This window comes from Anser cygnoides, chromosome 7 (assembly GCF_040182565.1).
Source record: "Anser cygnoides isolate HZ-2024a breed goose chromosome 7, Taihu_goose_T2T_genome, whole genome shotgun sequence".
Lineage (NCBI taxonomy): Eukaryota > Metazoa > Chordata > Aves > Anseriformes > Anatidae > Anser > Anser cygnoides.
Window position 1 is genome coordinate 28,859,333 of NC_089879.1, and position 13,400 is coordinate 28,872,732.

At 37.6% G+C, this 13,400-nt stretch overlaps 1 protein-coding gene across 21 annotated transcripts in view; it reads left to right on the plus strand.

The window, feature by feature from the left end:
• The window catches only part of FAM13C (family with sequence similarity 13 member C), a 132,130-nt gene that overhangs the window by 112,384 nt on the left and 6,346 nt on the right, over positions 1-13,400 (plus strand). For 20 of the 21 annotated variants that reach the window (XR_010832799.1, XR_010832800.1, XM_048069367.2 and 17 more), the window contains 4 exons: positions 2,063-2,273; positions 3,763-3,901; positions 5,321-5,402; positions 7,156-7,367. Coding sequence is in view for 19 of the 21 variants with exons in the window: in XM_048069367.2 (XP_047925324.1) it covers positions 2,063-2,273; positions 3,763-3,901; positions 5,321-5,402; positions 7,156-7,367 (644 nt within the window). In the remaining 2 variants the exon portion in view is untranslated. Of the gene's footprint in view, positions 1-2,062; positions 2,274-3,762; positions 3,902-5,320; positions 5,403-7,155; positions 7,368-12,011; positions 13,395-13,400 lie in introns of those variants that run through there. The other variant, XM_048069385.2, reaches the window with a different exon arrangement.

Below are 13,400 nucleotides of genomic sequence, written 5' to 3' on the forward strand. Positions count from 1 at the left end.
TTTATCACTGTATGTTGTCTGTGTAAATAATTTCCTTTGATGACTGGTACAATATTGTACCCTTGCCTTCTCCCAGATGCCTTTCTGGATCTATCTTTGGAAGGACTTGAATCTCATACTCTGTTTAGAACTTTTGGGAGTTGCTCTCATATCTTGGAGAGGTGAATCTGACCTACAGATCAGGAAGTACCTAGAGGAAAGATGCTAGGTTAGAATTAATGATCAGCTACATAGTCTTATTGTGAAAATGCTTAAAATAATTATAATTAATTATAATCAATGGTGCTGTTAAAGTAAATGAACACAGAGGTACAAAAGTCACACATAACTTTTGCATGACTTAAACTAAACTGTGATTATACAAGATACAGCTGGACTTTTGTTGTTGGCAAAGCAAAAACTGTTGGATACTGCCTGATAAAATAATATTTTAGGCCATTCTAACTTTTATTTTTGAAATCAATAGTTGGTTTCTATGAAGGGTGCCATTTAGAGCCAGTTTGTCCCCAGTGTTCTGGTGCAGCAATAAGGACTTACAGCTTTAGAGTCTATTGGGCAGAGGTCAGAAGAGATATATTAAAAAAAAAATCCATTAAAATCCTAAAGAAAATAACTGCTCACTGCGGGATTGTCTTGTCCTATGCAAAAAGGTGAAAATGCAAAGCAAGTGAAGATGAAAGAACTTTTTTAGACTTGCCTGCTCTTCTGGGAGTAAATCCACATACAGTTGTTTTTCTGTGTACTTTTAAACATTTATTTAATAAAAAGATTCTGTGAAATGTATTAAAGTGCATGCTATATTACGAACATAATACTGACTAGAAATAGCATGCATGCTGCCTGGAAATATAAAATAATTGATATGAATTCAAAGGCTGTATGTATATATGGTTTTAAAGGAAAAAATAATGTAGCTGATGTAAAATGTTTTGTACTATGGAAACTGACATAGAGGAATCTGAGAAGGAGCACTTTCTTTGCTTTAACATATACTTTTTGGTCTCATGGGGAGAGCTTTTTATGAGGATACGGAGTTTCTCCATAGAAGTATAATCTGTTTTCAAGCAGAATTATCTGATAGTGAAAATATCAACTACGTTAGATTATCTTCACACATTTTACCCACTGAGGGGTGAGGAAGAAGATTCAGTGGTCCTCCCTATTAGTATACCCAGGAACAGCCAAGGGAAGATGAACAATTGGTCTTCCATGGAGGTAGGCTCTGTAATGTGCCCATCAGTTTCCTTGTTAGCCATGAGTAGAATCAGTGTGATAAGGTTCACCAGTTCCTACTTTTTCAGACCAGAATAAATTATTTTGATTTCTAGCTTGACCATTTCTATAAAACAAATCTTACCTTTTGAAGCACCTGAGGTGAGGTTTCCATTTATAGTCAAAGACAGTATTAACGTAGTATTGTTACTGTGACTCCTCCAAGTAGCAGTCACTGTACATTACCTTGAATAACTGCTGTGAATGTTATTTTTTGTTATTGCTGTTTCATATCCAGTGTTCTTCAGACCCATATGTATGTTATTGGCAAAACTTAATGAAATTCTCCAGGATACTGCAAGCAACACTAGGGATTCTTAGCATCAGGAAATACTGTATTTCTGTTCTGGTTTTCTCTTGACCAAGGGACAAAATGCTAAATTACAAAATTAAGCTTGTTTTGTATATTTATCTTCTGCTTCAGGAATGTGGCTTTCAAAAGCAAAGAGATTTATAAAAAAATAATGCTTCTTTTCTAGGAAACTCTTCATCTTTATATTATACTCCATAGTTTACAAACACAGCCACCTACCTTCTCTTCTGGAATTTAAAGATACTGTATGTCAAGTCAGTAACTGTCCTTTCTATTTTCTCATCCTCAGTATTATGTTCAACCTGCATGTGGTACTTTGTTCAACTATTTGCTATGTTTACTTTGACTACTTAAGTCTTTTAATACTTCTGTATGTATAGATTTGTATTTATGTGAGTAACTAAATATCTTGTGAATGACATTCAATCCATATTGTTTTATGTGGTTTTTTTTGTTGTTGTTTGTTTGTTTTACTAGAGCCTTTACCAGCCCAGAGAGACTGGCAGAATGACATGGACAGCAGCCCACAAGAACATCACTCCCTAGGGACCAGTCGACTGCTGTATCACATTACTGATGGAGACAATCCTCTTTTGTCACCACGCTGCTCTATCTTTAGCCAAAGCCAGAGATTTAATCTAGACACAGAGTCTGCCCCTTCTCCACCAAGTGCTCAACCTTTCATGACGTAAGAAAATATATTTTAATTCTTACATATTTTAAGTACAGTGCGTGATCTCTGACTCTTCAAATTTCTCAGTTACTTCTATGTCATAAATAAGAAACTTTCATATTATAGTGTATTTCAACATGGCTAATTTGCAATACTGGAAGTGAGATCTAGCATTTTCAGTAATAACACAGTACAATATTGTTCGAAGACTTTGTTAATTATAGTTAGCAATGACAGTTTTAAAGGTTATTTAGTAGTTAGTCTCATAAGTGAACTTAAGGTAGAGGGAATTATCAAGGTACTAAATAATAAAAAATTAATCTGTAATTAAACTATAGCTTGTGTCATTCACTAGGTATGAGGGGAGTCACAGAATATATGAACAGTCCATATCAGAAACCAGGGTATGAGTTTCAGTCAGTGTTGTGGTTTAACCCGGCCGGCAGCTAAACACCACACAGCCGTTCGCTCACCCTCCCCCCTCCCTCTCTGGGATGGGGGAGAGAAATGGGAAAGTGAAGCCTGTGAGTTGAGATAAAGACAGTTTATTAAGACAGGAAAATAATAATAACAATAATAATAATAATAGTATTAATAATAATAATGTGTATGAAACAAGTGATGCACGATGCAATTGCTCACCACCCGCTGACCGATGCCCAGCCTATCCCCGAGCAGCCGGCCCCCCCACCCCGGCCAGCCACCCCTATATATTGTTTAGCATGACGTCAGATGGGATGGAATACCCCTTTGGCCAGTTTGGGTCAGCTGTCCTGGGTCTGTCCCCTCCCAGCTCCTGCTGCACCCCCAGCCTGCTCGCTGGCAGGACAGAGCGAGAAGCCGAAAAGTCCTTGGCTTGGTGTAAGCACTGCTCTGCAACAATTAAAACATCAGCCTGTTATCAGCGCTCTTCTCATCCTAATCCAAAACATAGCACCCCACCAGCTACTAGGAGGAAAATTAACTCTGTCCTAACTGGAACCAGGACAGTCAGGAACCACACTTTCATAAAAGCTTATATACATAACTCAGTCAACTGTGTATAAATAATAATCAGATCTATTGACTTGTGATTATAAAAAATCAGAAACTAAACTGCTTTCAAAATGCTTATTCCCAGTAATAAACTCCCTGGGTTTACTTTTACAAATCATGTTATTGTACCTGGAAGATTTGTGAAGTAAGATGCTGCTGTTAAATGGAAATACTGGATCAGCTTGTGACCTACTAAATTAAACTTGAAAAATATTCAAAAATCCCACAATTAATTAAGAGAGAGAGAGAGAGAGAGAGAGAAGGATAGTAAACCCGTTACTACATCCTAGGGGTAACCTCAAGCAAAAGCAATTATTTTATGCTTACATTGTAAAACTAAAACTAAACCTGTGAAAGAATCTACCTGCAAATTCCGAAGTGCTAAGAAAGTGTTAAGTATGCCTGAAAAAGGGCACAGTCTGTTTTAGCCAGTTCTTTTATCAAGCTGCTATGTATTCGGCTTTTTCAGACCAAGAAGTTCTTCTAGATGTAACTGTGAAGAGTGCAAAGAACCACAAACAATAGCACAACTTACCAAGCATCTTCAGAGTCTCAAGAGAAAAATCAGAAAGTATGAAGAAAAGTTTGAGCAAGAGAAAAAATACCTGGTAAGATAACCATTGAAAAGATAAAGGGAAATACTGCAAAAGGCAGGCAGGAATCCCAGTGTATTTAAAATTATGCAAAACAAATTATGAAATTGGAAAATAATTAGTGAGGGAATGTATTTCATCATCTTTCAGTATATTCAGTAGTGCAGAGACTAATTTGCATTTCCTTTGGATTATCTTTGTTAGAAAATGTGCATCTTCTAGCTGTGTGAGAAGTGCAAATCAGTTAAACATAGCTGATAGGCTTGTGAACCAAAAGGGTTCAAAAGATGAAAAGCTACTTATTTACTTTGTGGATGAAGTTATTTGCTTGGAAACTTTTGTTCTGCCATGCAGATTCCTTCTTTCAGGCAGATTCCTTCTTTCAGGCAGATTCCTGTAAACCTCCAAAGCATAATATCCAATAGAAGTTGTAAGTTGATGTAAGAAATAAGAGAAATAGGAATTGTGAGGTGTTACTGGTGGGGGATGTTTGAGGCTCTATGCAGTGTATTGAAGATCATTGGTCATTATCAAGCTAGTTCTGTGTAATGTGAATTGTGTCATATAAACATATAAAATATCCATGATGCTAAGATGTGTACAGTATGAAACAGGAAAATTTGTGATATGTTATAACCATGTTAAAATGAAAATGGAGCAAATTGTATTATTACCTTGTGATCTCATTAATGCCTGCAAATCTAAACATACATCTGTGAATTGTACTGCCCTGTGGTCATCATATACTCCTAGGAGTAAACTTTCATATTGAAATAGTCATCACAATGTGAAAGAAATTATTTCAGAGGCTTTATTTTGCAAAACTTCTTTGCCGTTTAAAATATCTGAGTTTTGAAATTCCAGTGTAAATTGATTTTAATCTGGAAGCATTCTAAATGCAAAGAAAGAACTGATATACAAACCTTTTGTTGTTGCTTGCTTTTGAAATCACTCAGTTGCTTTTTTTTTTTTTCCATTTAATTAGTTAAGCAGTTCAGTTGAAATGTTTAAAGTGTTGTTTCCCAGAAGAATCCCTGTTGTAAAGCAGTTAAGGCTTATCCCTGCAAGGGATGGAGTGCTTCAGTTAACATCCTGCACATCACTTAGGAACCTGACCAACATTAGGTATTTGACCAGTCCTTTTGAAGTCACTTAGGTTACTTATCCAATTAGTCAATGAAATGTTTTTTTTTGGAATCAGAGCCAAAATACTCAGACCCTTGTAGTGCTGTGCCACAATGAGGAGAGATAAGCCATGATAAACTCATGCTATGACCAAGCCAAATTTTCTGTGCAACGCTATGATATAGTGGAGCTGGAACTATGGATATTTTAGCACAGTATGTGGATAGGTTTTAATGCGTTTGTGCCTGTCTTTTTCTGATTGTGTAATCCTTACTTCTCTTTTTTTCTTCCTTTTTATTTTACATTCAGCCTTCACATGGTGACAAAACTTCGAATCCTGAAGTTCTAAAATGGATGAATGATTTGGCCAAAGGTCGCAAGCAGCTCAAAGGTACATAATAGCATCTCATTTCACTTTCTTGCTGAAGCATTTGGAAGCAGCATGAATGCACCTGGAATGTTTTAATATTAGTTTTCTGTTCTTAATGCTTGGCTTATTTTTCACTAGTGCATGACAATAAGTCTCTTAATGACAACAAAGGTATTAGGTGACATGACTTGCCCTGATTCCTGATGGCAGGGGTTAACATTAAGTCAGTCAATCCTCATAACAAGGGTAAAAAGGGGAAGGAGGAAAAGACGTCATCTGTCCCTCATAAATGTCAACATTCATGTAAAAGGCAATGTTATTGAGAATATTTTCTGACTGTGTATGCTGTTCCAAGGTCACTAAAATTAACGTAAAATACTGAATGAGAGAGGTAAAAGTTTCCTTGTACAGAAGGAGCAAAAATTTTCTTTAGGACTGAGGTTACATAGCTCTAAAGCTTTTATTTATTTGACCATAAAAACAGATCTTTCTCTGCATTTGATTTGGTCTTGGAGGTCAAATTTTGCCCTTGACTGTCTGCACACAGCTCCATTAATGTCTTTGGGTATATCATGTGCTTGCCCTCAGAGAAAATGTAGCCAGGATTGATTGATTGTTTTTAAAGGCTATTTATAAATTACCTACATCTTTTTATTTTTTTTCCATTATAAATGAATTCTCACTACTAATTAAATCCTAGTATTGTATTTCATATGTGTTTTGGATATAGTTGAGAATGTAGATGTAGACGTTGTTATTTTGGTAAATAAATAATTAAAAACTCATCTTTCAGTTAATTTCTGCTGGAAAGTTCTCCCAAGGCTGCATAGTTATTAGATTCTTTTTTCCTTGAACCTTGTGTTATAAATTTAGGAAGGGCAAATGAGAGGATGTGGCCAAACAGCATATTTTACTTTCTGAAAGTTATCTCTCTGACTCAGCCATCCTGTGAACACCCTTGATTGTATTATCCTGAATAATGACACTGATTTTAAGTGAAGCAAGATCTGTAATGTCCATGAGACAGGTACAATTGAAATGGAAAAACACTCAAGTTCTCGTAAGTCTTTTCGCAAGACCGTAAGGCTCATCCATTCTTCCTACCTCTTTGAGTTTAATAAAAATTAATACTTTTCCCTGCAAGCTTGGCCTGTGTCCTTAGACTGTCACAGCTAAAACAAACAAACAAAAACATTACTGCATAGATTTCAGTAAATTTAACAGGTGTGGGGCGAGCAATTTTCTGCCTTGTCCAAGGTCCTGCACCAGCCAGGTATGAGCTAGGAAGAAGGCCTGCTTTTATGGGAGCTACTTGGGGGAGTGAGAGGTCTCTGCTTCCGCATCCTTACCCCCTGAAGAAAACAAGCCTTCTACAAATACTTTGAAGCTCTGTTTGTCCTTTTGAGTCTTTTTCCTAACCTTATTCCAACTGAAATTCTGTGCTGATTCCTACCCTGACTGTACTCATTAACCCAGTGCCTTTTCAGTCCTCCTTCATGGTAACTTACACCTTTTATGTCAAGGATGGGTTTGGAGAGGTAACTATGTGCTTTCCTAAGTGTCATTGATCTAGATACATCTCATCCTTCATTGGATTTTGCTTTAACCAGTTAAAAGATGTTCCGTGCTGAAGCAAAGCAGAATTACTTTCCTACACAGCTGTGGTGTAATAATTGTATGCAAAAAGTTGGGATGGCTTTTTCTTATGGTGTTATAGGAAACTTCTTTGCAAATATTTCTCACCTATTTACTTGCCAAATAATTTGCCTTTCAGAGTTGAAACTCCGAATGTCAGAAGAACAAAACCGTACCTCCAGAGCACCCCAAAGAAATGATCATTGTGAAAGTACTGGGACCTCTAAGGAGACTGGGACGCGGGAGGCTACAAGCATGGAACCAGCTCCATCAGTAGAAGAAACCATGGACAGTGTACTGAGACGACTAAAGGAGAAAAGACAACACTTCAACATTCCAGAGACTATTAAGGTATTTAACAAATCTGACTCTTTCTTTCATAGCTTTATCATCTGAAGCAGATACTAGTTGCTGTGTAGCTGTATTAGCCTACTGTACGACAACATGACTGTGTTGCTTACAGCCTAAGATAGCGGCTGTGTTACTCATGGGAGATGGAGATACCTGCTGCTAGCTAGCAAATTCTCACTGTCACAGGAAAAAGCATTTGAAAAGTTACTCCTCCCTCTGTTGAATCTATACTGGGTAATGTATTGAGGCACAGCAGCTGCTGATCCTGCTTCTCCTGCAGAGGATCTCCCGAAGCAGGAAGTTAAGGGCACTAATTTATCTTGATGGGTATTCGTTTCTGCCTTCCAAGTGGGAACACGTCGGGCACTCTTATGAAGGCTGAAAATGGCAAAGGCTTTGAAAAGGGAATGGGAGCTGGGAAATGGCTTTAAGAGCAATTGAGCAAGCATTTTCAAAATGCATATGCTGGTGGGTGTGCATCCTGTGCCCTCTGGCACTGCAGTGCATTTTCTCTCTAACAAGATGGGAGCTCTAGTACAGTTTTCTGAAGTGATTTTTCTCTGAAGAGTTGCACAGAAAATCAGTTGCAGAAGGTTTTTTTGAATAGTGCCAAGCACTTTTTATTCAGAGATGCAGGTAAAGAACCATTTGCCACATGTATTTGGAACCTGCGTAGTTGAGGTTGTGTGCATGTGAAGTGCGCATTCTGATGCATCAAAGATGGTGACTGCAAATGTGATCCTATCTTGAGTCCACGGAAACTGCATGTCTAAAAATGTTCCTGAAGTGTCAGCCCCGTGTTCCCCCACGGCATGCCTGAGGCAGTGGCTTTGCTTTTAAAAGAATAGCTCTGTGCTATTCCTCCTGAGGAGCCTTAGCTGGAATAAGGGACCAGGACTTCTCCAGTAAACTAGTTTTAGAAGTTGCATCCAAACCCAAATCAGACTGCTCGTTGGCTCAACTAGGGCTTTGTTCTTATTCCTGACCACCCATGGACACCTAGAGGACTCATCGTGGACAGACTGGGAGGCTTTTTCTGGCTCCTGTATATAGGCTGAAACAGTTAGTTAGTTCTTGCTTGTATAAAAAAGTGCATTTTTCTCAGTCTTTCATTGCAGGATTCAAATGCACCCAAGGGTTCAAATGCTCCCAAGCATCTTCTAATGGCAGGCAGGGTGGCTTCAGCTTTGGTTCCTACATGGGACCCAAAGGTGCCTCCTTAGTAGACAAGTAAACCAGCAGGTCTGTTTGGTGGATCTCTTCCAAGTATTTTTGAAGCAGAGGAATTAGGAACATGTGCAAAGTAATTTTGACAGTAAAGGTCCCCTTGCACCTGAGAAAAGCTGAAACTGTTTGTCCAGTCGATAGCATTAAGATCACACGGATAGCACAACTATCCAGGCTGCTCTGCCCTTCTGATCTGGTACATTTACTTGTGTTGATATTGCCCCTGCTCTTCCACATTCTCAATTGTTCTCCTGAATTTAAGAGACGATTTCATATTCCATGAGATGTGCCGGGCATCTAATTACTTTTTTTCAAACTAGTACCTAGTTTAAAATTCTGCTGTACCTCCATACTCCTGGGACATTTTAGGATTTGTATAAATCTGTTGTTCTGCAATACATATTTTTCATAAAAAGAGTCGTTTAGTTTAGTTTAGTTTTACTATTTTTTACCACCAAATGATGTTGCTATGCCTAGTGCTGTATATCTAAGCACGACAACAAATTCTGTTCCCAAAGGTTCTTGAAATCCAAACATTGACAGTAACATCTACACTGTGGCTGCTGAAAGAAAAAGGGGGGAGGGGTTGAGAGAGACAAAGACAAGTGAAGAAGAACAAAATGCTAAACTATGCTAGAACATTCTAACACTAAGAAATGATTTTGGTTCAATTTCAATAGCAGAAGGTACACAGTAGAGGTAATTTTAAATTTATTTTGTTTTGGTTTTATTCTTGGTTCTTAACACCCAGTTAGTGTATTAAAATTAGAACCGTGCAAAACTATGCCATGCTCTGTAACTGAAATTTTGAGTTCTGCATACATGACGGATTTTTTAATTCTTTTTTTTTATAAACTACATTTTTTGAAAACTTGTAATGGAAAAAGTGTTGTAAGAAAACAAAAGACAACAACAAAAACATACAGTTCTATATATAGTCCTAAAGCCACAACAGTACAGACTGTATATGAAAATATTTTTAGTTGTTAAAATTTTTGTTATGCAAAGAATCAAATCAGATGACTCCAAAACAGATGTCAATGAGGAAATCCTTTCTAGAAAACCTCTTTTACAAGGAAGAGAGTAAGTTGGCTGGGGGTCTCAGTCACTGATTAACTGGGCTTCTCTTTATTTTCCGATTGAGAACATCCTAATTCTGTGCAATGGCAGTGCTGTCTTCAAAGTTTCTCATGAAGAATTCTGTAATGTACATGAATTTTTTGCAATAGTTAATATTTTCAAATTTTTAAAGGTTCATTTGCACATTTTAATTTATTTTCTTCCAGCATTCCTGTAGAGAGAATTTGTGTAGAAAGAATTATCCATTTGATAGTAAAGGTGTTTGATAATAGTTATATGGAATCACTATGGAACAGAGGCTTGAAAAGGAGTAATATGAAGCTGAATTGATTTATTTCAAGATAATGTTTTCAGTAGATCCTTATGTTTAACATTAATATGATTGATTTTTATTTATGAGTGATCTGGGACTTTGGGGGGAGAAAGAGCTTTACAGCAGTGGTGATGCGAAATGAATCAAGGATGTCGGCTAGTTACAGAAAAGATCAAAGGCTTCATTTAAGCTACGTGCAGCTGTGCTGTTACTGTAGATAATCTTTGTGTGAAACATTTTATTTTGTATATAACTTTTAGATCCTGTACCAGAATGTGAACTGGATTAATAGTAATCTAAATAGTAGCTTTTTAGCTTTTTTTTTTTTTTGGGGGGGGGGGGGGGGGGGGGGGGGGGGGGGGGGGGGCAGGGGGGAAGGGGCGGGACTTGTGAAACTGGGCTTGGTAAACATTTCACTGACTGGAATTGACAATGGGATTCATAGATCATAGAATTTTCATTTTTAGGCCAAAGAGGTGAAATCACTTTGAGGGACATTTTATTCATCAGATATTCAACAGTCATCCTAACAAAAAGTCAAAAATGTGAGGAAGGTGGGACACACAGAAGGGGTATAAGATCCTGAATGATCCAGTATGTCTAAAAATGACAAATCACAAAATTTGAATATGTAATAGCAGAATGTGGTTCTCAGAACAAAACATCCCCTCCCCTCTCCTCCCCCAAAAGCCTGAGTAAAGTTATTCAATTAGAAGACTTAGGGAAAATAGAGATTGACTTGTGAATGATTCCGTAACCCAAAAAGGGGCAATGACTTGTACTATCACTAGCTCCTGGTATGTCTATGGGAGCTGGTGGTTTATTTATGTATTTTCTTAGATTGTTTACCTTTATGTATCTGTCCTCTCATTATAGACCCATTTCAGTTAATAATTTCATGGGCTATAAAGCAGCTTTTGTTTAAATTAGCATTGAATTTCATGTTGCTGTGTACAGCCTACAGTCCTAAGATGTTCCAGACAATTCTGAAGTTTGTGATTCCAGTTGCCTTCTCTGATTTTGTTCAAGCCTAGCTGAATACAAACTCGTCTTGAGATTGCTAATGAAATGATCTAATGAAATAAGCCCAAATGCTAAACACTCTTGAGATTGTTTCTCATGTGTAAAATCAATATTAATGATCGCTCTCTGTTTCCTCCTAAGCATTCAACTGCTTCAGGCTTAATAGTTTTTAAAAGAATTAATCTTGTATTAATTGCAGAACTAGCAATAAATAAAATAGGTAGCTGTTTTATAATACTCCAAAATTCTAGTTAGCAGCTCTTCCCTTAATGTGAATGGCAGATAATTTTGGATTGAGTCACTCATGCAGATCTTTAAGAACAAATGTGATTAGAGGTTCTGCGCTGTTTTTGCATTCAGGCAATAAACAGAAAAGGTCATGTTCCTGACGAAATGAATTGCAAGGCTCTCCTTTGGTATTTGAAAAGCATTGCTTCTTCAGGGTTTGATATATATTTGAAGACGCAAATGATTAAAAATACTTCTCCAGTATGTCAATAAATAAAACCTAGTCATTCACTTCCTGCAGAAAGGTATTCTCACACCCCCACGCCATTCTTCTGCACATTACTTCACTGTGGTGGATGAGCTCTGCTCCAAGCCTTTGAACACTTGGCCCTAACTTGTAGAGAGATCTGTTGTGATCTGGCACAGACCGCAGGGGCTCAAAGGGTTCCAGTAAATGGGGTTACATCAGGCTGGTGGCAGTCACTAGTGTGGTTCTACAGGGCTCCATTTTAGGGCCCTGTGTCAGGTAAAGGTTCTCCACTGAGAGGGTGGTCGGGCACTGGAACAGGCTCCCCGGGTCAGTGGTCATGGCACCGAGCCTACCAAAGTTCAAGAAGCATTTGGACAATGCTGTCAGACATAGGGTTTGGGTGGTCCTGTGTGGAGGCAGGAGTTGGACTTGATGGTCCTTCTGGTTCCCTTCTAACTCAGGATATTCCGTGATTCTATGAAAATTACATTAGCTTCATGTGCTCCTTGTTGTTTCAACCCAGATGCAAATGTGCACCTGTCAGGAACAGATTTTCTTGGGAGAAGGAGGAAACTGAGAGAAGAAGAGAAATAGCAGCTAAATACTGTGTTCTCTGCACCAGACACCTATATTACTGTATCACCACCACTAATAAATCACATTGCCAAAAAAACATCATTCCTTTTTCTGCTACCAGTGCTTTATATTGTGATTTTGAACAAAAATAAACTGCGTCACTTGTGAGTCTTCACTTTAGAAGGAATCCTATACTTGTGGGATCCGTAGTTGTTAAGCATTCAGCCCAGGAGAGCAAAACAGGTGTGACTGGGGATGAAGCCCAGAGCTGCTACCATTGTTAGAACAGTGCTGCACTTTCTGCAGCTTCTCCATAGCAGTTCTACAGATGCACACTATCCAGCTGAATTTCCTGTTGGCTGATCGAGCTATTGTTCCCTTTCATTTTAAGGATAGCACCTTTTTCTAGTATGTTCAACTTTGGAGGGTTTTAACCATGGTATCACAATGTTTGGTTACTTAAAGATTTCATTGTAAATCTATCATTCCACCCAGTAAATGTGTTGTGTTTGCGTAGCTGAAACTTCTGTTCTTCATCCCTTACTAGCCAAGGCAAATCTACTTCTCCTTCTCAATGAATAATTAAAAAGTTGAGCAATGTCCTCTCTGCATTTTTGCAAGTTTTTAAGTGTTGTGTCTAGAATGATTTTGTTGCAATTATTTGTTGCAACTAAATCATGTTTAATATATAATAGAGAATTGTATGATTTACAAACTGATCTTGCAAATAGAAGCGAGTAACATACTGTTCTCATTAACAGCTTTCTCCCTAGGATGGATGAGAAAAGTACTTCTTTAATTTTTCATTTACTACAACTATTTATAAACATTACCTAAGCATCAGAAAAAGTTCTAGGAAAGTACTGATATCCATGGGACCTCAGTGTCAATACATTCCACTCACATGCTGTAGTCTTTTTTGTGAGCCCACCTTCCCAAAACCCAACCCACAAGATACACCCCATATACATTCAATCTGGTTGTGATAGTCAAGCAAAAAACTCTGCTTTTTTAGACTTTCTGTCAACATCTGTTTCCCAGATACTTTTTTTTTTTTTTTTCAGATACAGGCTCTGATCCAGCAACTCGTGAAGATCATTGCCTTATTGAATAAGACCATAGTTTGTACCCTTTGAAGTTCTCCAGATAAGGATGCAGTGTTTTTTCATTAGCCTAGTATCATTTCCTAATTTTAAGCTTGTTTAACTGCTTTTATAGAACAGTCATTTTGAAAAAAAAAAAAATCAAGGAAATAAAATATTAGATCATCATAGAATGACAGTTAACAGGAAGATTCCAACCTTCCAGTACATTTTCATTTTTGCATCTTTCTACA